The 25,260-nt window shown below is 36.6% G+C and overlaps 1 protein-coding gene across 1 annotated transcript in view; it reads right to left on the bottom strand.

Annotated features, from left to right (window-relative positions):
- Positions 1-25,260, bottom strand: part of LOC112414506 (voltage-dependent calcium channel subunit alpha-2/delta-1) — a 184,620-nt gene that overhangs the window by 122,266 nt on the left and 37,094 nt on the right. Inside the window, exons 3-4 of the mRNA XM_024766987.1 lie at positions 19,177-19,308; positions 161-230 (exon numbers count right to left, since the gene is read on the bottom strand). Of these exons, the coding sequence (XP_024622755.1) occupies positions 161-230; positions 19,177-19,308 (202 nt within the window). The remainder of the gene's footprint in view (positions 1-160; positions 231-19,176; positions 19,309-25,260) is intronic.

Below are 25,260 nucleotides of genomic sequence, written 5' to 3'. Positions count from 1 at the left end.
AAAATTCAAATGTATAGAAGGAAAAAAAGAGGTTTTTAAATAATCAGACAATATTCATCCTAATAATGGAAAGATCCCTTGCAACTTTTTAACAAACAAACAAAAAAAGAAACTTTATTTTGTCTTTTTCATCTTTTCATGGCTACCCCAAAATTCTTACCATGGTCTCCTGCGTACATCATAAAGGTCAATCTTGTTTGGAGTTCTACTGTTATCAACCCATGGAGAAGCTTAAAAAAAGAGAGAGAGAGAGAAAGTGATTGAGAGACAGCAAGAGAGTGAGAGAGCGAGAGAGAGAATTTAAACTTCAAATAGAGAATTAAATCAAACCATTGGGTTGGCCAAAAAGTGCCTTCGGTTTTTAAGTAAAAATAAAAGACAGATTTTTCATTTTCACTAAGAACTTTGTTGAAAAACGTATTCACCTTTTTGTTCTACTACTTTCTGCTATTTTTCAGGCAACTTCATAATTTCATTTCCCCAAAACTTTTTATCTTTTTGAGCAAAGAACTGTTCCAGGTGCCTCTTACAGTCTTCCAGGGAATCGAAATTTTTTCCATTAAGAGAATTTTTTAAAGACCGAAATAAATGGAAATCCGAAGGTATGATGTCTGGTGAATACGGCGGATGAATCAGAACTTCCCAGCCAAGCTGTAACAGTTTTTGCCTGGTCATTAGAGAAACATGTGGTCTTGCATTATCCTGATGGAAGATTATGTGTTTTCTGTTGACCAATTCTGGATGCCTTTTGTCGAGTGCTGCTTTCAGTTGGTCTAATTGGGAGCGGTACTTGTTGGAATTAATCGTTTGGTTTTCTGGAAGGAGCTCATAATAGAGGACTCCTTTCCAGTCCTACCATATACACAACATCACCTTCTTTTGATGAAGACTGGCCTTTGGTGTGGTTGGTGGTGGTTCATTTCACTTATCCCATGATTTGTTCCCATTCCACATTATTGTACAGTATCCACTCTTCATTGCCCGTCACAATTTGTTTTCATTATGTTTAAGTAGAGAATCGCATGCGGAAATATGGTCAAGAAGGTTTCTTCGCTTAACTTACGTGAAACCCGGACATCAAAGTGATGAACGTATAACCAAGCTGGTGCAAATGATTTTCAATGCTTATTTGGATATTTTGAGTATGTCGGCTATCTCCCACGTGGTATAATGTTGATTGTTCTCAATTAATGTCTCGATTTTATCGCTATCAACAACTGGTCTACCTGACCTTGGAGCATCCTCCAGCAAGAAATCTCCAGCACGAAACTTCGCAAACCACTTTCGACACGTTCGATCAGTCACAGCACCTTCTCCATACACTGCACAATTTTTTTTGCATTTCTGTTGCGTTTTTACCTTTCTTGAAATAATAAAGCATAATATGCCAAAAATGTTTTTTTCTTCCATCATCAGTATTAAAATGGCTACACAAAAGTTCACCAATTTTGATACGTCTTTTTTAAATGCACACTGATATGACAGCTGTCACATACTGTCTAACAAAATTGCTTCAAATGAAGTTAAAGACAACTAAGTGCTACTAGAGCCATCTTACAGAAAAAAACTGAACAAACCTTTTGGCTGACCCAATATTAGATTTTATCTAGGAAAGTAATAATTTTAAAAGTCACAAAGCACCAAGGACACATTCTGCTTATCCACAGTAATGTTAAAATGGGAGATACCATTTTTATGCCCTTAACCTTTTTCTTTTTTAAAATTTAAAACAACACAGCAATACAAAAGAAAGTTGTATAAGTCAATTTCTTTTTCATATTATTTCAGAAATAACTTGTTCACAATTGGGATTTTCTGGGTGACAATGAATATGTTTTACCAGGTGTCCAGAGGTTATACATTTTCTTTCTTCTCTACTAACAGAAAAATCTACCTTAAAAGAAAATTTATTTGCCACTAATGAAAACTGTACTTACAATTATTTGATCCTTATATTTTCATTCAATGCTATATTATCTTGGTCTACAAAAAGACTGTTTTTCTTGGATTGTTATCACATAATAGCATAATTTTTTAACCTTATTATTCCCATATTTGATAATGGCCAGCCCATTTGAAATTATCATTTAAAAGTTACATTATAATTAACATAACTGCACAAAAACTTTTCCTGATATTTATTTGAATCATCTGAAGTAATTCAAGTACAGATTCAAGAACCTTCTGTTAGGAGACTTCCCTGGTGGCACAGTGGTTAAGAATCTGCCTTCCAATGCAGGGGATGTGGGTTCAATCCCTGGTCAGGGAACTAGATCCTACATGCATGCCCCAATTAAGAGTTTGCATGCCACAACTAAGGAGCCCACTAGCCACAACTAAGAAGCCCGCTGGCCGCAACTAAGGGGCACACGTGCCACAACTAAGGAGCACAGCCCACAAGCCGCGACTAAGGAGCCCAGCAGCTGCAACTAAGGAGCACATGTACCACAACTACGGTAGCCCACGAGCCACAACTAAGGAGCCTGCTTGCTGCAACTAAGACCTGGCACAACCAAAATAAATTTTAAAAAATAATAATAAACTTAAAAACAAAAGAATCTTCTGTTAGTTTCAGAGCCTTTATCATTTTGCAGTAAACAGAAAAATAGTACATCTAACTGTATTGTTTTTTAAATGCAATTAATTTACACTATTCTAATTAAATCTAAAATACTTTTGTAAAATACTTTACAAAGCTTTACACACACACACACACACACACACACACACACACACACACACACACACACACACACCCCTTAGACCCAATGGAGAACAATAAATGCTGATGAATTGGATGATAATTTTATGCTGAAGTCCTCCTCTCCTTGAACACGTTTAAACATATGACTCTTTGGAAAATTCCTAATAATAATTCATATGACTTATGCCCTTCAATCTATTTTGCCGTTTTATTTATTGAGAAATGATGAAAATTACAGAGAACTTTTCTGAGAATCATGTTAATTAGCCAACTAAGATAATTTGGCCATTTAGGATATGTCAAAAACATATACTACTGAGCCTCTCCTTGACTGTGAATTTTCTTTCTTATTAGCAGCTATATTATAAAACAATTTATTCATTTTAAATGACTAATCACATTTATAAGAAACAGTTAAGTTTAAATATAGCACTCCCCCAACAACCATTTACTGATATAGTCAATGCAACTAAAATGGTAAATTTACTTTAATTCTTTCCATTTGCATTTGCAGAAACATAGAGCCAGTGAGATAAAATGACTTTTTTTTTGGTAGCACTAGAATTAAGCTACAAGCATGCAGGCAGACATATCAGTTCACTTTCAACTATTATCTAACTCCTCAAGATAGGGTCTTTGTAATAACTACATATTTAAATAACTTTTATTCTTCTTTTAGTATACTGTTATGCTGATTGTACATTTATTGCCTCAGCTCCGAATTCACCCATTTATCTTGTTCTATGAAAATATCTCTGGGTCCTTCAAATATTTTTCTTTTACCCACAAGCACAATCTTAAGCTTTGTCCGCAGATGAAGAAAGAAAGATGCTGAATGAGAAAGTGGTTTTTGATTCCTGGTCTGGTTTGTTTGCTCAAACGCTCTGGCAGCAAATGTAGCTTTCCTGGTGTTTGGCTCCTGCAGTGCTTGAGTATTCTCCAGAGCTCGTGGGTAGCTTCTCCAGACCAAGGCTTCTGGAGAGCTCTCTGGTTTTCCAGCAGTACCCCTGGGTATTTTTGTAGTGGAGAGCCTCTGATGAGACACCAGGAACCTTTTAAAGGGTGAACTTCCTGCAAGTCCTACCAGTGTGACACTGTAGTACCTTCTCTGACATTTGGCGGATCACGACCATGTCCTCTGTCAAAGATCTGCATCTCAATCCAGGGGCACTGGGGGACCAAAGTCTCTTCCTTGGGCTATTTCTGCCCTATGGGTGGTAGTTATCATATTAAATTATATAACATTTCACCTGCTAGTCCAATATTATTTAGAGTTCTCTATACTTCTAGCCAATCCCTCCTTAATCCCTGCTGTAGTTAATAATTCTTTATTAAATAATTAACTTTTAGGACTTCCCTGGTGGCGTAGTGGTTAAGAATCCCCCTGCCAATGCAGGGGACACGGGTTCGATCCCTGGTCCGGGAAGATTCCACATGCCATGGAGCAACTAAGCCCGTGAGCCACAACTAGTGAAGCCCACACGCCTAGAGCCCGTGCTCCGCAACAAGAGAAGCCACCGCAGTGAGAAGCCTGCACATCACAACGAAGAGTAGCTCCCGCTTGCCGCAACGAGAGAAAGCCTGCGCACAGAAACGAAGACCCAACGCAGCCAAAAATAAATAATTTAATTTAAAAAAAATAAAATTATCCTTAAAAAAAATTAACTTTTCCTGTTCAAGACATTGTGATATCTCTCTCCTGACTGGACTCAGACTTACATAAATATTCCACTGAGTTGAGAAGTGAGATTAATCGCCACTGCCAATATAATAGTGGCCATAATGAGCTGAAAGTGGTCAAAACACTGGAATTTGAAAGTCACGCTTACATTAGATTTCTAAATTTTTTGCAGAGCACATTCACCTAGGATCTGTTTTCAGTATAACTGCTAATTGAAATGAACTGTGATATATATTACTATGTTCTATAAAATTTATTTCTTTAAAGACAGAAAAAAGGGCTATAATTTATAGTAGGAGCCAGACCATTACATTTTAACATGTTTTATAATCTTAGATGGTTTCTATTTAAAAATATTAATAATGTTCCCTTAGAAGTCTGCTGAGACACTTACTATTAGGAAATATCCCTCGGTTACATTAAATTATTTATATTATTTTAAAATTAAATAATGTAGTTTCTTCTGTGATATTACTAATTAGTTTGTTGTAAAATCCCACTGTGGTACTTACATGGTACATTATATATATAGGCTCAGAAATATGGAAGATCAAATAGTAAAAACAGATAACAACCATACACCGCAATTCCCTGAAATAATCAGTTTCATAATGAGGTACAATAAAGGCTCCATGAAAGGAAATCGGAGCTTCTACAGTCCCTGTAAAAAGTGAAATGTCACTCATTTTAGATGTCCCTTTTGCTTTTCAGTAAGATTTTGGAATGACAGGAGAAAGGAGTGGAAATGACAGCCTACAATGTGGGCATCTCATTTCTGAATGCCATCATTAATGGTGATAATGATCATTTATGCTTTTTATTCCTGACAAAAAATGAACTGTGGGTGTATCTGACTAAATCTATCTGATGACATTTCTACTTCACATGACATTTAGGGTGTGCTATGTCAGTATCAAACCACTGAGTTAAAAAAGGTGTTTACCTGTACGTTAACTTAGGATACTGAAATATTCTTGAGGAAGTATGCAGATTGTAGAGGCATTTTCTAGTTAATACGGTCTAAAAAGAATAGAGAATCAATTTTTTAAATTTCTGCTAGGAGACAATAAAGTACAAAATGATGAATTGAGGGCTGATTCCCTTGGTAGAAACACTATTTCAAATGGCATCTAACTGCATTTCCAATTAACTTAGAATGCATTTTCTAATTCTAAAAGACTTCAATTTTTAGTCTCATGGAAAGACAAAAAAAGTAAATTTCACATACTCAAAAATGCCTATAAAAACCAACCCTGTTTCTACTGCCTGGATCTAATTTATGTTATGTGAATCATTTTTTTTAGGCTTGTCTCAATCATCTCCTATGAAGTATTAGTCATGGTTCTGGAATTGCTAGCCAAGATAATGAATTTGGACTGTTCTTTTAAGGAGAAATTAATTCAATAAATCTGTACTGCACAGCTCACAAAATTTCCCGGAATCTGAGTGTTGCTGAGCAACTACTACCGTCTCAGTATGGATTCTACACAGTCCCTAATTTATTTGCATCATGGCTCCACTATCAAGGGTCAGGTACATAACAGAGTGAGGGTTATGTAAACATATCAAGGTTTCAGTGGCTCCTGGAAAGCAAATAGCTGTCCTCTTCAGATTTTGAGGCAGCAGATAGGCTCTGCTCCCCAATAAAACTTTTAACCTGGGAAATACCCTAAACACAGAAAGAGAATTCTGTATTAGCTATGGTAACACAAAGTGACTTGAGCAATCTCAAATCTTCTGTTTCTGCACAGTAAAGATTATTTCTGTCTCATCGAGCAGATTAAGTTAGATACTACTAGTCACAAGGCACAGATTCTGCTCCAAACAGGTATTCAGAGGCCTGTAGCTGGTGCAGCTTTTGCATTCTTCAATGCTTGGTTTCCAAGGTCACCTAGGACAGTGACATGCAGCTGACAGAGGGAGGCAGGAAGTTCCAAGGAGAAGGAACAACCAAGTCCTAACAACCTCAGATTTGAAGTGACACATATTTTACTTTCACTCATATTCTGCTAGTAAGAACTAGTCACATGGTCCTACACAGATGCAAGAGTGGTCCTGGCTAGGCAGTCATGCCCAAAAACAAAACATTAGGCTGGAACGGGAGGACAGAACTTTCGTAGACAGCCAGCAGCCTCTGCCACAGGTACAGATAGACAACGTAAAAATGAGTAATGTCCACTACTATGATAACACCAAATGTTCTGTTCTCAGCAATGTTGTCAAGGAAGCCACCTTTAAGATGAGAGAGATAAGAAAGGGCTAAATACAGAACCCAGTAAATGTATAGCACGTTGAGCTTAAGAATGACTTCTAGACTAAATCCTAGGGCTGGGGTTGCTTGCACAAGAAACTTGCTAGAAGAAAAAAATTGGAAGCCAACCACGTGTTGTCGTTGATATTTGTGTTACCAAAGAAAGCACAAACCTAGTCTGCAGAAATCTTGCAACTGCTGTAAACCCTAAAGCAGTTTTTGAGCTCTAAACCTGCACCAGAAACAGCAAGGTATGAAAGCTGTTTAACCCCAAGCACGCCCCTTCACATGTGCTTGAAAGGGTTACAGACAAGAGAGTTGCAACCACAGAACAGTACCGGGAACAGTCAGATGGGCTAACCAAGAAACTTTATGCAAGAGTAGGAGGTCTTTATATTTCCTTGCCTGGAGGATTATGATACATATCATGGACCAGTGATTGCTCTCTTTTTCCCACTCACTTTTTCCATATGGAAGTTTTTATTGTCATCCAGAAGACAGCACCATTGCCTATTAGATATCTGGTCAGTGATGGGAATAGGGCAGAGAAAGTAACGGGTATTCTGCTGCGTTGTTAGGTAGCCAAATTAGGAAAAGTCATATCCACATGATGGAGAGAATTGCATGTGACCTGGAGATCCTGAATTTTGAGCTGAAGGTACCAACTTGTTGGGACTTTGGAACATCTCCTGTGGAAAGGAAGTATGTTCTATGTATGGGAAAGTGTACACAGATACTTACACTCCCAGAGGAACAGACTGTGACAGGGCTTCAGAATACACTTTTGTTTTTCCTTCTGGTAAAAGTAACCCTAAAGTTTTAGTTGGCTGCCCACAAGAAACTGTACTTCTCAGTCTCTTTTGCCAAGGTGGGGTCATGTGATAAAATTTCAGTCAATAGCATGTGAGCAGAAGTGACACATGTACAATTTGGGGGTCATGCTGCTTCCCTTCCAGTTTTTTCCCCTTTACTTTTGGCCTCAACTGTGGATGTAGTAGTATTGATCCAGTTTTGATCCTACAGATGAGGGCAACAACCTAAGGAATGGCAGATAGATGGAACCCTCAGTCTCTGGAAATCTCATGGACCAGACTTACCCCAACCAACTGATTTACCTACTAACTAGGAGTTCTACCTGAGAGAAATATTTATAGTCTCTGTTGTGCTAGCTATTGTGTATGGAACTGAATTAATAGCCTGATACAGGTCAGAACTGTACCCAGTGACACAGACCCGAGTCAAGTTTTAAAGCTCGGAGAAAGTGCAAGAGGCAAAAGCTTCATGGAATGTTTGAAATGTATTTCACTATTTTTTCTTATATTGTCTTCTTAGGAGAGTATTATTTTGGCCCTAGGAAACTGCTTATTGTTATATAATATTTGTATTGCTAGAATCTAGGCAGTTGTGATGTCTGTCTTATCTTTCATGGATCAATGATGAATTTCAGGGTACACATATGTTTCTGAACAGTAACTGGTCCCCAAACAATAACCATTCCCAGATCAAGTTTTCAAATCCTGAACAACTGAAGCTTTACAGCGTAGAAGCACCAGTGGGATCCACAGGCTGAAGGCAGTCATTCCAGCTGGGTAAATGCTAGTAAGAAGAGTCTATTCCCTTGTCCCTTCAAAATTTTCTCCTCTGACTGGAAATAACCTAGCGTAGCACTTAAGAGATAAGTTTTAGAGGTAGTCTACCTAGATTTTCATTGGATAAATTACTTAACCTTTTCCAGTAAAACGGGGGTAATAGTTTCCACCTCCAAGGGTTATAGCTAAGATTCAATTATTTATACACGTAAACATTTAGAACTAGTGGTGACACAATAATAAGTACTCCCTATGTGGATATTTGAAAACAGCATCACTGAGTCACTGGAACTACTTATCATAGGTTGTAGATTTTTTAAAATAATAGATTACTATAAAATGTGCTTAGATTTTAACTACGTAAATGCATACTCTTATGACTAGGGCTTGGAACCTCGTACCATTTTCCCATCCTACCCCCTCCCCATGATGCAGGCTGGTGTCACACACTCAATAAACTTCCTGCGAATCTAAAAACTGACTTCATGAGGTTACCCCAGAAGCCCCTGGAGAATACTGGCAGAAGGAAGAGGGCAGGATGGGAAAGGTGTATAGGCAGGGACACAGATAATGGTAACTCTGTTTCCTATCTGCATTTTTCCCCTTGTTTCATTTTATTTAGAAACTGATTCTCTGAGTTCTACTGTGATAACTTGTTTTCAGCTCTGATATGATCCTGACTTGTTTATCTAGCTTAATTCAGCAAATCCCTATTCTTCACTGCATGCAAGGCTCTGCCTTAGGTGCTAGGGGCACGCACACAAACACATTAGATATAGATATAGATTTATATACCTCTTTACCTGCAGTTACTTATATTGCATGTTTTTTTTAAAAAGAGCATATGAAAATAAATTCTGAAGGAAGAAAAAATTTGATAGCTGTTGCAATCTAGATAAAAACCAAGTTCTCTGAGAGAACAAAATAAAGAAAGATTGCTTTTAGGAAAGCCTTCACATGTCTGTACTCTATTTTGAATGATGGATAAGATGCATATGACCAGAAATGGAGGTCTGGGATCAAAGCATATAGAGATAGGAAAAGGGGGGGGCAGGTTGTAGAAAATAAAATGAAATTAAGAGTTTAAAAAGGGGAAAAAAAGGCAATTTGGGGTACATGGTGAAGGTTTAACTGTACAGTAAGAGACAAAACTCAAAATGTAGGCTGGTTTAGAGTTTTTGGATGGCCTCAAGCCACAGCAAGTGAGTCAAATGGAATTAAGTGAACAGTTCCAGACTGTTTAATTTTACTGGAGAAGTGATAATCTAAGTTAACTCCAGATAACTTTTTAATAAATTTATTAGATGTCTCTTTGCACTGTGTGTTAATGTCTTTATATTTGCTCTGTCTCATCTACCTGTGAGCTCCTCCAGAGCAAAATTCTCTCCTACTGGTATTTGAGAATCCTTAGGATACCTCAATTTCTTCAGAAACAGCAGTTTTGCTTGTTCTTATCAGTTTTCCTCCTTCCAACTCACACTTGACTATACTGACATAATCAAATTCTTTTTAGATTTTAATACCGTTTCTGAACAATGAGACTTGAGGTTCAATGATAGTGTTATATTGGCTTGAGAGCGCCTTTGGTATCTCCACTGTAATATGTCCAGAACACTTCTCTAATTTATAGAAAAATAAGCATTGGAAACTCACATACAGATACATAGTATTAAAGCCAAGGATAAATGATCATAGTTTTAAAAATTAAAGTACTTATTACAAAGTGACTTTCTGGTAATTCTGTAGATGTCAGATAGACCAGGTAAAACATTTCCATTTAACAAGGGATATTTGTTTGTCAACAGAAGTAACAGATAACAAGGTCAAGTTGTGTGGTTAAGTGAAATATTCCATAAAGTAAATGGTACACAAAGAATCATTTAGATGGTCCATATGTAGTTATTAGCTGTGGCTCAAAAATAAACTTGAACACATTAAGTTCTATGAAGTAAAAGATGAGAAGGATTTACTGGAAAATAATTGCAGATGTGTGCTACATAGAGAAAAATGTGAACTCCAACAGAGAAAAAGCTTTCTGTTTTTGCAAGCAAATAAATCCAGTTAGGTGATGATAATGACATATTTATAAAAACAAACAATGATTCTACAGGAACAAATTTCCTATTTTTATGTCAGTAAATCTTCTTAGATAATGGGGTAAGGATGTATTTCTTAAAAATTTTATATTTGGTATATCTGAGAGAAGTACTTAAAAAGTCTGAATTTTTGACAAAAATGTTTTTAATTTTTCTTAATAAAATATACTGAATATAAAATGAATTACATATCAAAGATGGTTCTATGCATCTAAAAATGGACAGCATAAGGTATACAAATTTAGCAATATATCAAAGAAAAAGGAACAGAATGAGATATTTTAGAAGTTACAAAGAGCTAAAGCTTTTAAACTAAACTTATTCACGTATTTTATATACAGTGTTATCCCCCATCAAATTAAGAGCACCTTCCATTTTCATATTAGCATCCTACTTAACTGCTCTCACCTGTGAAATCATTTCATCAGTTAAAGTGTGACTGGATCCATAGGTGATTGCAAAGTTAGCAACTCTGCAACCTTACATGAGAAAAATAAGACAGACTCAGGCAAGAGATGAAGTTATGTAAAAGGAAACAAAAATAAGGCTACAGAAATACCTCTGTAAATCAGCATCATGTGAGAATTTCAAAATAATACATTAATTTGTATATACATAAGATGTGTCCCTCAGACAACACAACTTATTGATGGTATATAGAAAAGCAAATCATGTAATTCAGAATATAAACCTTGTGCTTGGGTGTAAATAGAATTATTGTGGACTCTCCTGTCAATACATCAAATTTTACTATTCTAAGTCAAACTCATCATTTTAGTCCCCAAATAAAAATATTTCTGATGTTTTATTTCAGTAAGCATTCTCATATCCAAATTAAAAATTAGTCATCTTAGGGCTTCCCTGGTGGCACAGTGGCTGGGGGTCCACCTGCCGACGCAGGGGACACGGGTTCCTGCGCTGGTCCGGGAGGATCCCACATGCCGCAGAGCGGCTGGGCCCGTGAGCCATGGCCGTTGAGCCTGCGCGTCCGGAGCCTGTGCTCCGCAACGGGAGAGGCCACAACAGTGAGAGGCCCACGTACCGCAAAAAAAAAAAAAAAAAAAAAAATTAGTCATCTTAACTTATATCCTATGTCTGTCACTAAATTCATGTATTCATTTTTATGTTTTTCTCATTTTATCTTTTTTTATTGAGCTATAATTCAGATATAACACTGTGTAAGTTTAAGGTGTACAATGTGTTGATTTGATACACTTTTATGAGGGCTAAGTCAGACAGAAAGACAAATACTGTATGACATCAATTATTGGTAGAACCTAAAAAAGCCAAAACTCACAGAAAGAGTAGAGGAACCACGACAGAGATTTTTTTGTCTCCCAATATCTCTTCTCCCCTTCCTCCTTGGTATAGCTTATGCTTTTTAGCTGTGTACATGGCGCCTTGAAGCTAACTGTGACCATGAGACCACTAAACTCTGGCCAATGTCACGTGAAAGGCTTTGTATGACTTCCAGAAAGTGCCTTAAAAAGGGAGGGAATACCACTCTTAGTCCCTTAAGAAAAAACACAAGTAACAGTGGTAGACACTGCAGCAGACAATTTACTCAGAGGATGACAGAGAAATGATAGGAGTTGTCAACCCCTTATATGTGAAGCTTCCTTATCAGTCCTGGTCTCTGTAACTGATATTCTTTGACTTGAGAGAGAAACAAACCTCCATAGTGTCGAAATCACCATTATTCTGGCTTTTCTTTAACTGGTAGCTAATACTAGTCCTAACTGATACACTGGACTTTAATCATTATTAGCATAAAAAAAACAGTGAAGTAATCATTTCAACATAAAGTGCATTTATACAGCAATCAACAAATGTAGTTAAACATATTTATAGTTAAACTTTGTATCCATTCACAAATATCAAAGTAAAAAACAAAAATACAGGTATTTTTTTAAGATAATTGATCAATGCAAGCAGTTCTTTTATAAATGCCCCAAAATGTTGAAGATCCACTGTTATCTTGTTTTCTTCAAATCAACCAGAAATCTATCAAATGCTCCCTTCCTAAATAACCAAAAAAGGATTCTTTGGACTACTTTGTCATCTGCTATTTGCTGTTTAAAACATTTTTAAAGTATTTTCCAGAAGAGGGGCTTCCCTGGTGGCACAGTGGTTGAGAGTCTGCCTGCCGATGCAGGGGACACGGGTTCGTGCCCCGGTCCGGGAAGATCCCACATGCTGCGGAACGGCTGGGCCCGTGAGCCACAGTCGCTGAGCCTGCACGTCCGGAGCCTGTGCTCCGCAACGGGAGAGGCCACAACAGTGAGAGGCCCGCGTACCGCAAAAAAAAAAAAAAAAAAAAAAGACTTAAGCAGCTCAAGACAACTGGCTATCCACATGGCAAAAATATGTCCTTCTATATACTTTGCACACAGGTCCTTTTGCATTTTCTTCTACCAAAATCCTAGCAGATATAAGAACAAGGAAGTATCTCCCTAAGGAATATTTAAAACTAATTCAACATATGTTAGGTTCCTGTACTGTAAACCCACGTTTTTGAAATGAACAAATGAAGGAGGATAAAGAAAGAACAAATGATTAATAAGATATTTTAAAAATGTCATATGAAATTTAGGAAATTTTTAGTTTTCTTTCTTTTTTTTAAGTGCAACTAATTATCTAAAAAGAGTAAGCTGCCTACATTGGCATTTTGACAAGCCACTAAGTCCTGATTACAATCCCAATTTCTACAGTAATTGGTACAATTTCAAGAGACACTAATAGATGAAATGCGTAGTTTGTATGTACTGTTTTTATGATGCATAAAAATTCACAAAGTTGATAGCTCTTGAAAGCAGTTTTTTTTTTGTTTGTTTGTTTTTTTGCGGTATGCGGGCCTCTCACCGCTGTGGCCCCTCCCGTCGTGGAGCACAGGCCCTGGACGCGCAGGCCCAGCGGCCACAGCTCATGGGCCCAGCCGCTCCACAGCATGTGGGATCCTCCCGGACCGGGGCACGAACCCGTGTCCCCTGCATCGGCAGGAGGACTCTCAACCACTGCGCCACCAGGGAAGCCCTTGAAAGCAGTTTTACTAGCATTAAGGTTAATTTATATAAATCAATTAAGGGCTTCTGAAGGAAAGCACTCATAAATTAAACTGATTGTCCAGTCATCACATATTCAACGAAGATGTCACCAGACATGCGTTCCAGCTTTACTCTGCCATGAAACAAGCTGTATAACTAAGGCAAGCCCCTCTAGTTATCCTACAGAACAAAGACTGTGAACTTAGCAAATGCTAAAGGTCTAAATGCGTAAGTAAATAAAGATAGTGTCTGCCCTGGAAATCACATTCTTCAATCATCCCAAATTACTGCTGAAGAAATAGGTTCACAGATAGAACATGACTTAGCGGAAGTACACACCTATGCTGATGGCAGCTTTAATACGAATCAAGAACTTCTCTTCCCTCAGTATAATGCTCCTTCTATTATCACACAGCCAGCCTACCTACCTTCTAATTTGGAGAGGAGAAAGAGGGGAAAAAAGAAAAAAGACATACAAGTCATTTTTATAGCTTATTTCCATACATATCAACCAAATTAGAAAACAGACAATTTACTGATATTCAGTCTAAGGACAGATGTTAGAGTACAAATTCCCACTAATTACCAAACTGCTATTCAGAATCACTCTGCAGAGGTGCCTTTATATTATGTCAACTCTAGAGCCCTCCTTATATGGAAGCAGTAGTTGTCTCCATGCAGTTTAAACAACCTAATAAATGGAAATCATGAGGGTGGCTAACCATCACTGACTTTCTCCTACACATTTTAGCAAATAAGAAACATATTTAATTCCTTTTTCCTCTTAACAACTCTACAGTTTAACCATTTTATCCTCGTTTCACAGCTCAAGTCTGTGACTGTTTTCCAAAGCTTACCACCACTTCAATTGATGGCAGCGGGATTTATATCCAGGCTATTGGGTATATACCTGCTTAACCCACTCACATCACGTAGCCCTGTTCTAAGTAGCATCTTAGCACTGACAAAGACTATTTTTTTAGACTCTATTGTGAGTCAGAGAATTCTAATTTCTACAAAACACTTTATTTACAATAATGTGGCAACATATTTTAAAGGTAGTTTACAGAATTAAAAAAATGACAATTACAAAATTCTACATTTGTATTGGGTTGGCCAAAAAGTTTGCTCGGGTTTTTCTGTAAGATGATATGGAAAAACCTGAATGAACTTTTTGGCCAACCCAACATTAATATATGAAATAGATTGTTTGATCCTCACAATTTTGTGAGGTAGTGGGGAAGTTGATTTCTCATATTTTCTCACAAACTCAGAGACTGAGAGATAAAGTTAACCAATTTAGGAAAAAGAAATACAGGACATCCAGTTAAAGTTGAATTTTGATTAAAAAACCACACATTTGAATGTAAATATTTCCCAAGAATCGCATACTTACACTAAAAGGTTCTTCTCTATCTGAAGCTGAACTTTAATTGGGCATCCGTTATTTATTTATTTATTTTTTTTGCGGTACGTGGGCCTCTCACTGTTGTGGCCTCTCCCGCTGCGGAGCACAGGCCCTGGACGCGCAGGCCCAGCGGCCATGGCTCATGGGCCCAGCCGCTCCACGGCACATGGGATCCTCCCAGACCGGGCACGAACCCGCATCCCCCACATCAGCAGGCAGACTCTCAACCACTGCGCCACCAGGGAAGCCCGGGCATCCTTTATTTTATCTAGCCTCCCTACAGAGAGGTGACTTAACCATGGTCATCACCTAAAACCTACATCTTCTGACCAACTCCACTGTGTGGAGGCACTGCTAGGTATTATTGCTTAGTCATCTGTCTAGAACTCCTTCCACATTTCTATTTCAGCTTCTGCTCCCTTGTCAATTGACTGTGACCTCAATTATGTTTTTTAATTTCTCACATGAAGAGAAATCTGGATTTAGGCAAAATTATTCTGGTTGATACTCACTCTTGTAAAAATGCCTACTGTTTTGCATTTTCCAAAGTACTTTTCCTTCTATTATCTCATTGATCACAACAACCCTCAGAGGATAAACTGAGGCCTTGGTGTTCCTATTTTTCAGATTTGATGACTAAAGCTCAGAAAGTTTAGGAGACTCACCCAGTTCCTCACAGCTAGTAGGGAGCTTCTAGCCTGAGGCCCAAATCTTGTTATTTGAAAATCTAATTAAGTAACATTTATTCTATTTCCACTCACAATTAAGATAATTAACAATATTTAAAGGCTATTCTGATATTTGCTTTAACAGACAGTAATCAGTGATGAGCTGCTCTACGTTAATTTGGCTGGTATCAAAATGGCAAGGTTAAAATCAGAGAGGAAAGTATGGCTTACCGAGAAATTTTTAAAAAATCACTTCACTGTAAAAAGTCTTTAAACCTGAAAGAAGTGTGAAATGTGCTGAAAACACATCTTAGCATAAAAAGAAATATAGTGGTCTACCTTTAATTATAATATTGTCTTAGTGTCTTTCTAAAGAAATTTGGTTCTATTACAGCATTATTACCATAAAGAGCACTCATTCAGCTTTAAAAAAGAGGAAATCTTGCCACATGTGACAACATGAATGAGCCTGGAGGATATTACGCTAAATAAAATAAGCAGACACAGAAGGACAAGTACTACATGATATCACTTATATGATGAATCTAAAATAGTCAAACTTATAGAAGCAGAGTAGAATGGTGGTTGCCAGGGGCTGGGGAAAGTGGGAAATAGGGAGGTATCGATCAAAGGGTACAAAGCTTCAGTTATAAAAAATGAATAAGCCCTAGAGATCTTCTGTATAGCATAGAGCCTGTAAGTAACAATACTGTATTGTGCACTTAAAATTTTGCTAAAAGGGTATGTCGGGCTGCAACCCGCAGGCCTGCAAGACCTGTACTCTCTCAGCTTCAAGAAGAAAGAGCCTAGAGTCAGTGACAGAGACGTCAATGGTTTAATGGATGGGGGAGCTTATGTGTCTGAAACAAGGTCCTGGAGTGACACCCCATCGTGTACAGCTGCTGGCGGGCAGAACATGGCAGCAGGCTTTGATAGGAGTGGAGGTGGGGAGGGGAGGCGGGGAGGGGAGGTTCCCAGTTACAAGGAGAACTGACACTGATGTCTAGTTGGCTCATCGGTTACCAGGGAAACCAGCAGAGAAGCATGCCCCTCACTGTCCCTTTGGTAATCTATCAGGTGGCGATGTTCTCATCTAAAGCTTAGAATAATCATAAGTTGGGGCTGGTGGCAAGTAAGTAGGCATTTACTGATTAGGCTGTGTTATTAAGAGGGAAGGTCAGTCAGGTGAGCAGGGTGTAGGTGAAGCAGGGACTAGTTGAGCAGGGGATGGATGGAGAGCAAGAGAACAGCCATCCTGGCTGCTCACCTCCCTGCACAGGGTAGGTCTTATGTTAAGTGTTCTTATCACAAAACATATAATAATAAATAAGAGGGTGGGAGGAAACTTATACAGATGGAAGATAGGCTTTATGGCATTGATTGTGGTGGTGGTATCACCAATGTACTACTTATCTCCAAACTCATCAAGTTGTATACATTAACTACGTACAGCTTTTTGTATGTCAAAAAATAATTTAAAAATAAAATAAAAAGAGCAACTCAGCAACAGACTCACTAAAACTGAAATTTCATTGAGTGTTGTGTTTCATAGCAGTCAAGAGAGCCATTACAGGGGCTCGGAGATCATTTGGTGAGTCAGCTTGTCTGTCAAACACTTGCTGAAAAACAAGACATCACAGAAGAGCCCAGCGTTGCTTCCACAGCTAATGTCCTGGGGGGACCACATGGATTCAGCTAAATTAAACCTTTAAAGATCTTTCCCAAGGTAAAAATGGACAAATGTCAACATACTAGGAAATATATGATTAGGGTTTAAAAAAAATTAAAGCCATAATCCCTCAATTAGCATTTAAAAGAAAAAACATAAAAGATGATTTATTGGTATGTTTACAAATTGCTATTTGTAAAAAGAGCCATCTTTGAAAAGTGTGCAAAATATGATCTATCTTTCCTTCCGCCTCTTGACCCCAATGTTCTCTCTCCCCTTTCTTATACAATCTTCCCTCCCACTCCCATTCCTATTTCTCTCTCATAATCCTTATGTGTCTTTCTTTTATTCATGGCATCATCAATTTCCCTCTAGTACTGGGCTCTTCGTTTCTCCTCATTATCCTAATTTTCTCTTACTTATTTTTTCTCCTTCCTTCAACTGCATATATATGGAATTTTGTATTGAGGTAATATATTTTAAAAGACTTAAAAGTTACATAATGCAATAAGTTATTGATAAATATAAATAATTATATTCATGTATTATTGTTATTACTTGTGTATTTTTTTTTAATTGTACTTATAAATGTCTTATAAGACCTTCTATAGGGACTTCCCTGGTAGTGCAGTGGTTAAGAATCTGCCTGCCAGTGCAGGGAACAGAGGTTTGAGCCTTGGTCCAGGAAGATCCCACGTGCCGTGGAGCAACTAAGCCCGTGTGCTCCAAAAATAAAAATAAATAAATTTTAAGAATAAAATAAAATAAAAATTTAAAAGACCTGCTATAACTTTAAAGTTTATTATATTAGGTTTACTATGTACATGAGTAATAATACTTTTTTTCTTTATATTACATACGAATATTTTCAAATTCCTGCTATATGGTATTTAACATATTAATAACAAGAGTATTTTAGAAGTGTTGTATTGTACTGAACAATATTTCTGTAAGTAGAAAATTCCACTATTATGTTAACCTACATGGTAATATTTTCTCGACATCAGATATTAACATTAATATTTTTCTAACTCATGATTTTTTTCTACATTGAAATACAGAGTAGGCCTTTCGTATTCCATTGGATTTCTGCAGAAAAATAACTGTCAATGATCTTACCATCTGGCACTTGTCGCAAGAAGTTATATATCGTTACCTAATTTGAGTGCTATTTAGTCTGACAATGCCCACATACTTTTATTCATTGCTATTGCCATACAAAGATAGACATCATCTAATTTCTATTTCACCCCCTTTTCACTCTTGTGACCTTTATTGTTAATAACTACTTTTTAAATGTTTAGAAAACTCAAGTCTAAGAAAAAAATTCTCATATATATTGTAGCTGTTTAAAGCCAAATTACCTAGCATGTATCCCATAACTCAGGTCACGCTTTGAGAAAGTAAATGCATTTTTGCTTGTCATCTTGTTCTGAAAGGTGGAGAAGTTAAAAATACCAACAGACATTTCAGTTAAAGTGTTTTCAATAGGTTCTTGGGATCTACTAGTGATTAATATTTCATTTTCATTATAAAATTACTTCTCCTTATCCTTTTTTTATAAGAATAAAGGACATTACAAAAGGGTTTATTCATGTTAATTTGTAAAATATATTCATTTCATTTAACAAATTCACATTCACTGATTAAAGAAAAGCATCAGTACCTTTCACATAAAAGCAAAGACTTGAAATCTGGAAAGAAAAATTTTATTTAGTTTCTAAAAATTCTATTCAGTTCTCTAATGTGACTCATAGTCCATGCTATGCAGCTGGACCCTTAGAATTGTTTTAGGATTCATGATAACCTCCTGTTCCCGGTCCACAGATACCTGTCCACGGTCTCACTGCAGCCCACCTGATTCCATGGGCCAGCTGCTTCTCAGGTGTTTTGGTTTAAAATAATTTTGGTAGATACAGAGCCAAGGAAGCAGGAATACTCTTTCCTTTTAATAGTAGTGTGATAACCATCTTTTACCAAGTAAGAGAAAGTAACAGAGTGTTCAAGAAGAACGAAGTCCGGTACTTACAGTTTTATTTGGTACCTCCTGATCACTAAGCACTTACCCGGATAATATCGTGCCAGGCCTGTGGCACTGCCAAACACCTGCCACAACAATGAAGGATCTTCCTCCCGATTTTTCTTGAAAACTTCATCTAAGGCGCTCGTCCAGTTGAGTTCATTTAACACAATTGTTGCTACCCCCCAAAAATAAGAAAAATCAATTAATTCAAATTTGGAATTAATAATTGAACCTGTCTTCTTTTACTTGCAAAATACTGTTACACATTTTCATTGCTTTACCTATAAAAGCGCTCTAACCTGGTGGTAATCAAAAGTTTAGACATGGAATCATTTCTTCAAACACGTTTACATGATGGTGCGGGACCTGTCCTGTGCTTTGTAGATGTTTAGAAGCACCTCTGCCCTCTACCCGCTAGAGGTCAGTAACATCCCCCCAGGTGTGACGAGCAAAACTGTCTCTAGACAACGTCACAGAACCCCTGGGGGCCAAATTACTTTCTGTTGAGAACCACTGTGATGCATAAAACAGGCAGTATCAGAACCTTGCTGCTGGGAGGTATCTCTTGCACTGAGGCAGTTCTGAAGATGCTTACAAGGCACCTCATGACACAGTGTGACCACGACTGCCCTCAGTATTTTTGGGGGGGGGGGGGGGGGGGGAAGGAAGGATTTATTACTTGCAGCAAGTAAGGAGAATACCAGGGATTTTCCCCAGAGCACTGTCTCCCCAAACAGCAAAACTGGGGAATTTTTAAGCTAAGGGTACATGCATATTCACGAAGGGGCTTGGGTGGTATATGCATATTCACGAAGGGGCTTGAGCAGAGGAGAATTCAGCATAGCTCAGTATTGAGGATTCTCTGTGATACACTAACATAGTTTGGTCTGTTACCTGAATCAATAAAAAAAAAAAAACCCCAAACAAACAGATGTTTGTTACTGAGCATACTTTATTAACTGTGCTTATGTAACAACCAAAAATGCGTACATGTTGATAAAGAAAAACTCATTCAGAGGCTTGACAATATCAGTGTTAGAACTAGGAAGTGGCTGATACCTTATCACTACCTTTACGAACAATAATTTTCTTTTTTCTGGTTAGTTCAACTAATAACTAGAGCACGGTGCTAATGAGGGACAGGTCATTGATTTTGATACCTACTTACAGTGACTGATCTGGGATAGGTATCACAACCATATGCCAGTCATTATAATGAAAGAGAAACAATGATAATGTGGGATATAACATGGGCTAAAATAATATATAATTTATAATTATGGGCCTCCATGATCATAGCATCCTACGTCTAACGTATTAAAATTCTAATTGGCTTAGGATATTATTTCCCCTTTATGCAAAAAAGATGACATAAGATAATCTCATCTTTTTTAGAGGGGTCTTTATATGTAAAATATGCACCATGCCCACAAGCACATTAGCAGATTGGGACACTCTGCATTTGAGGATCTATGACTAAGCCTAAATAGTGGACGTGAGTTTGGGATAAGGACTGGAGATACTGCTTAACTCTTTCCATTCTTTTCTGTGACCACAGTAAGTAAAAGAAACAAATGTGATCATGGTTAGATCACACACAAGATTTTTTAAAGGGAAAAGGAAAAAGAGCTTCTATCAAGAAAGAGGCATAGCATATGTATTTATATTTTAAAGTTTATCATTTACCAAAAAATGAAAAGCAAGTATACTGTGAAATTGTTCTGGGACCAACATCTTCATGCATTTCTCATTACTGAAAACTAATGAGATTTCCATCTTTATGGATGTGATTACCTTCAAAAAGATCAGTTGTGTGTGTGAATATTCATGAGCTGGGTCAGATCCACAATGCATCTGAGATACTAGTGAATTCATATTCCAAAGCATGATCCAATGAACACTGAGTGGCCAGTTATGTGAAAATTTATATTCACATAGATAACCTGAACTGATGCTCACTATTCATGAATATTTATGGTACTATACAAAACATCACAGAAAAAGAGGGGCATTCTACCTTTTTTTAAACATTCATGAATTTTAGAGTAATATTCTACTCAGCAAAATAATCATGTTTATTTATGTTCCAGATAGTTAGAATAGATTGGGGATTAATGAAGTCTATCTCTTCAATTTCCTTGGCTTTTTAATTCACATTAAGCAACAACTGATATCTAATTATTTTTAATAAAGTTTTATTTGTTTACAGGGCTGCTAATTTTTTTCTCGTTTTATTTGATAACAATTACTAAGTATTAGGCTCTGATACAGTGATTGTGAATTGTACTTTTATGTACTCAGGGGAAAAAGTCAAGCTCTGGAATGTTCTTACCATCATGGTGATACGTTTTAAAATTGTAGTTTATATATTTGAAAATTCTTTTTCAGATAAGACATTGCAGAATGTTTTTCTCAAAATTTGTTCATATGCAAATGAGCAAGGTGTATAAATATTTTCAGAATAGACACTTGAATGATTTACTCAGAATGAAAGAAATGGTATTGTATATGTATCATATGAGCAAGGTTTATAAACTTGATGACAGTGCGAAGCAAGGAGTGAGGGTACAGATACTTCCATTTGTCATTGTGTATTTATAGAGACGCTTGAGTGCAATCATTATTCTAATAGCCACAATTTTTATTGTCCAGAGCAAGAAATCAAAATTCAAAGGATCTGCCACGCAAGTACAAAATTAGTGCCATCTCTTTAGAGGAGAGTTTGGCTGTAGCTGTCTATCAAAATTCTCTGTCTTTAGTCCAACAATTCTACGTCAAGGGATTTATACTATGTATAAAAACATAGTAAAACACCAAAACTGGAAGGTAAAATAAATTGCTGCAGTAGGAAATTCTTTTTCTTAAATTATATTGAAAGCAGCTAAAAATGTAAAAGAAAACATGTAAAACATCAAAGCAAATAAACAAGTATGAATACCATTTTAGATCGTTCTTGGTGATTTGGCTATACTTTTCAGATCCACATTATGAACTACATTTGGCTAATAAATATATATTACGTATCCTATAATAAGCAGATTTTTATCTTCTTAACCTTCTAAAAATTAAATACCTAATCCAGGATTACTAAGGTGCCCAACATTTCCCCATTTCTACTTTATTAGCATAACTCAGGAAAAACAATAATGATATAACTGGGTCATTTGTAGATCATGGCATAATAAAACTAATGCAGAATACTGCCCATGCTAAAACTTTTAAAATGCAATTATTTTTCTGTAAGGCACAGTCTTTATATAAATGTCTAGAGCAAGAAATAAAAATTCAAAGGATTTTATTTAATTGCAGAAAAACTGGTATAAACTAGTAGCCGAATAATATTTCTTAAAATAATTCCAGAATAAGTGATCTTTTTAAAAGGACTTGAAATAGTTCTTGGCCAAAAATAAAACTTTACCTCTTATTTGGACAGATATACTCAAGAATATGGGTAATAGTTCTGACTGGTTTTCCATAAATCGTTAGGCAGTATTTAAAATTACATCGTATTTAAGTTTCTCAATTATATACTGGATACGTATTGCATTATTTAATATACTGTATACTATACTCATCCATGTCTTCCTTCTCTATCTCCTAAAATAGTAATGTTCTACATTCACACATTCAAACTTCTAATGTCTTGCTTGAATGGAGTACATGAGTGTACACAGAAATTCATGAGTGGCTTCTACTTTTTTCGCTGTGTAAGACAAACTGGTCAATCGTGATCTAGCCTTGAACCTACTGCCAATTACTAATGAACTTAGCTAAGTGTCTTATGGCTTCTTTCAGAGTAAAATTAGTCCTCATCTTCTGTCAACTTTTAAGAAATGAAGATTTTTATCTTTGTTTGAAAATTAGAGCTTGTGAAAATAAGTCTTTCATAGATATCCAAGGCTAAGCTTATTAAAAGCAGTGAATGCTGGGAAAGCAAACCTTGACTTTGGGGCCTCTATTCTGAATGGTATAACAGCATTTCACTGATAATTGATTCAGAACACCAAGCATACGTCTCTATTCTTCTACTTAGTTTTCAGAAACAGGGCCTTGATGTTCAGCAGTTCTCTGTTTTGGAGGATTCTTTTGTTCAATCTGGCTTCTCAAGGGAAGAAAGAAAAATCTAATTTGTAACAGCACAAAAGAAGCACCTTACATTTGCTGCTAATTCTTCTAAAATACGTGACATATCTGTATCTCATTTATGACATGAATACAGAATTGCTGACAAGTTAGGAATCCAATTTTCTCCTATAAATTTCAGCCATGAAGGGTTGCACTATTGCTCCCTTTTAAGTTTGAGTACATTTTGTTGACTTATTCAGGGTTCTGGGCCTCCCCATGCATTGAAGGCACTATATAACTATTTGAAAAACCTTAAGGTTATTTATAACGTCAGCTACGGCTTTGAAATGAAGTGGAAATACGCTAGAAAAAAGAAGAGAAACATTTTTTATGATTCACTTAAAATATAAAATAACTTTGACAAATCTGCATCAAAAAATACATTTTATACAACATAAAGTAGCTTTGACAGGTCTTTGATAAGCTCTGTAAATCTTAAAGCTATGTAAAGGGACTGGATACTAAAAATTATTTTGAATAGTAAATATGATACAATTAAATAATTAAAACAAGAGAATTGTCCAAAATGTTTACTACGCTATTTCCATTTAATAATACCATTCCATCATCATAGCCTTTCATTAAGATAAAACTAGCTAAACTATTGCCACTAATAACAAATGAAGTCAGGAATTTTTTAAGAACTTACTGTGTGCCAGCAGGTGTGTTAACCATTTTGTATGCATTATCTCACTTAACTAAATATGACACTTTGAGTGAGATACTCTTTTTTTAGATGACAAAAACAAAACCTATTTTTAGATGATAAAAATAAAAGGGCATGTAATTTGTCAAAAATCATACAGTAAGAGCTGTAGAGAGAGCACCCAAATAAGTCAGATTCCAAGATTCTTACTGTTTTATGAGCTATTTATTATTTCTAAGCTTTCATTATATGTGTAGCTCTGATTTAGAATTTTAAATCTGAAAAAAGTAAAAATCACCTATGCCTTTGTAACAGTGTTTCTCAACTGAGAGAGATATTCCTTCCCAGGGGACATTCAGCAACGTCTAGAGACATTTTTGATTATCAACACTGATGGGAGCCTACTGGCCTGTGGCAGGCAGAGGCCCGAGATGCTCTAAATATCCTACAGTGAACAGGACAATCTCCACAACAAAGAATCACCCAGTTCAAAATGTCAATAGTGCCCAGGTTTACAAACTTTGCTAAAGTACAACTATAAACACAAGACAATTAATCTGCTTTGTAAAAAGCAGTATTCCCAACGAATACTGTCAACAAAAAGCCACAACACAACCTCAAACTGAAAGTTGATACATTTAAAAAATATTACTGTTTCATATTAAATTATGTCAATATTTCAGGCTACATTTTGGCACCCTTTGGGTGGAGCAAATTTTCATTTTAGTCCCCAAAATTCTAACACGTTATTCTCATACCTGAGCAAGTAAGTAGGATTTCAAAGCTACTTTTTAGTGCCATTAAATGTCATCCCTCCCCACCTCCTGGCTTTTGGACATTCATAGAATATTAGAGTTTTGCTTTTTCTTTAAAGATTCAACACTGTGAGATTCTAAACTGAATTTTATCTTTAGAGCAAATGTTCATTTTATCCCATAGTATATAAGGTAGTCATTAAAGGAGTTGCATTTAGCCGGTGAGCTGAGCCAGATGCCACTAACTTTATTCATCAACCTTAATCTTGAAAAAGGAAAACGTTAATAAGAACAAACCCACTGATCCAATTAAGCGCACAGACAAAAAGAAGCCACTTCAAGGACTAGACAGTGTGCATAAATATTAAAATGAACAAATCTTTTCAGCGGATTTGGCTAAAGGAATCTCACCTAATCCCAGTGTAAATGAAAGATTAATAAAGTACAGGGAGATGGGAAGACCAAATCTAATCTCTCTAATCATGACTTTGGCACCAGCATCCACCTCCCATTGAGGACGGGAGAACAGAATGCTCCAGGGCACATGTGGGCCCTGATGAGGAGATAAGCCTTATTCCTACCATTAATTAGGTACAAATAT

The sequence above is a fragment of the Neophocaena asiaeorientalis genome, unplaced genomic scaffold (assembly GCF_003031525.2).
Source record: "Neophocaena asiaeorientalis asiaeorientalis breed wild unplaced genomic scaffold, Neophocaena_asiaeorientalis_V1.1 scaffold1335, whole genome shotgun sequence".
Taxonomy (NCBI): domain Eukaryota; kingdom Metazoa; phylum Chordata; class Mammalia; order Artiodactyla; family Phocoenidae; genus Neophocaena; species Neophocaena asiaeorientalis.
Note: the sequence above shows the minus strand (reverse complement) of the source record. Positions and strands in the feature narration are given on the sequence as shown.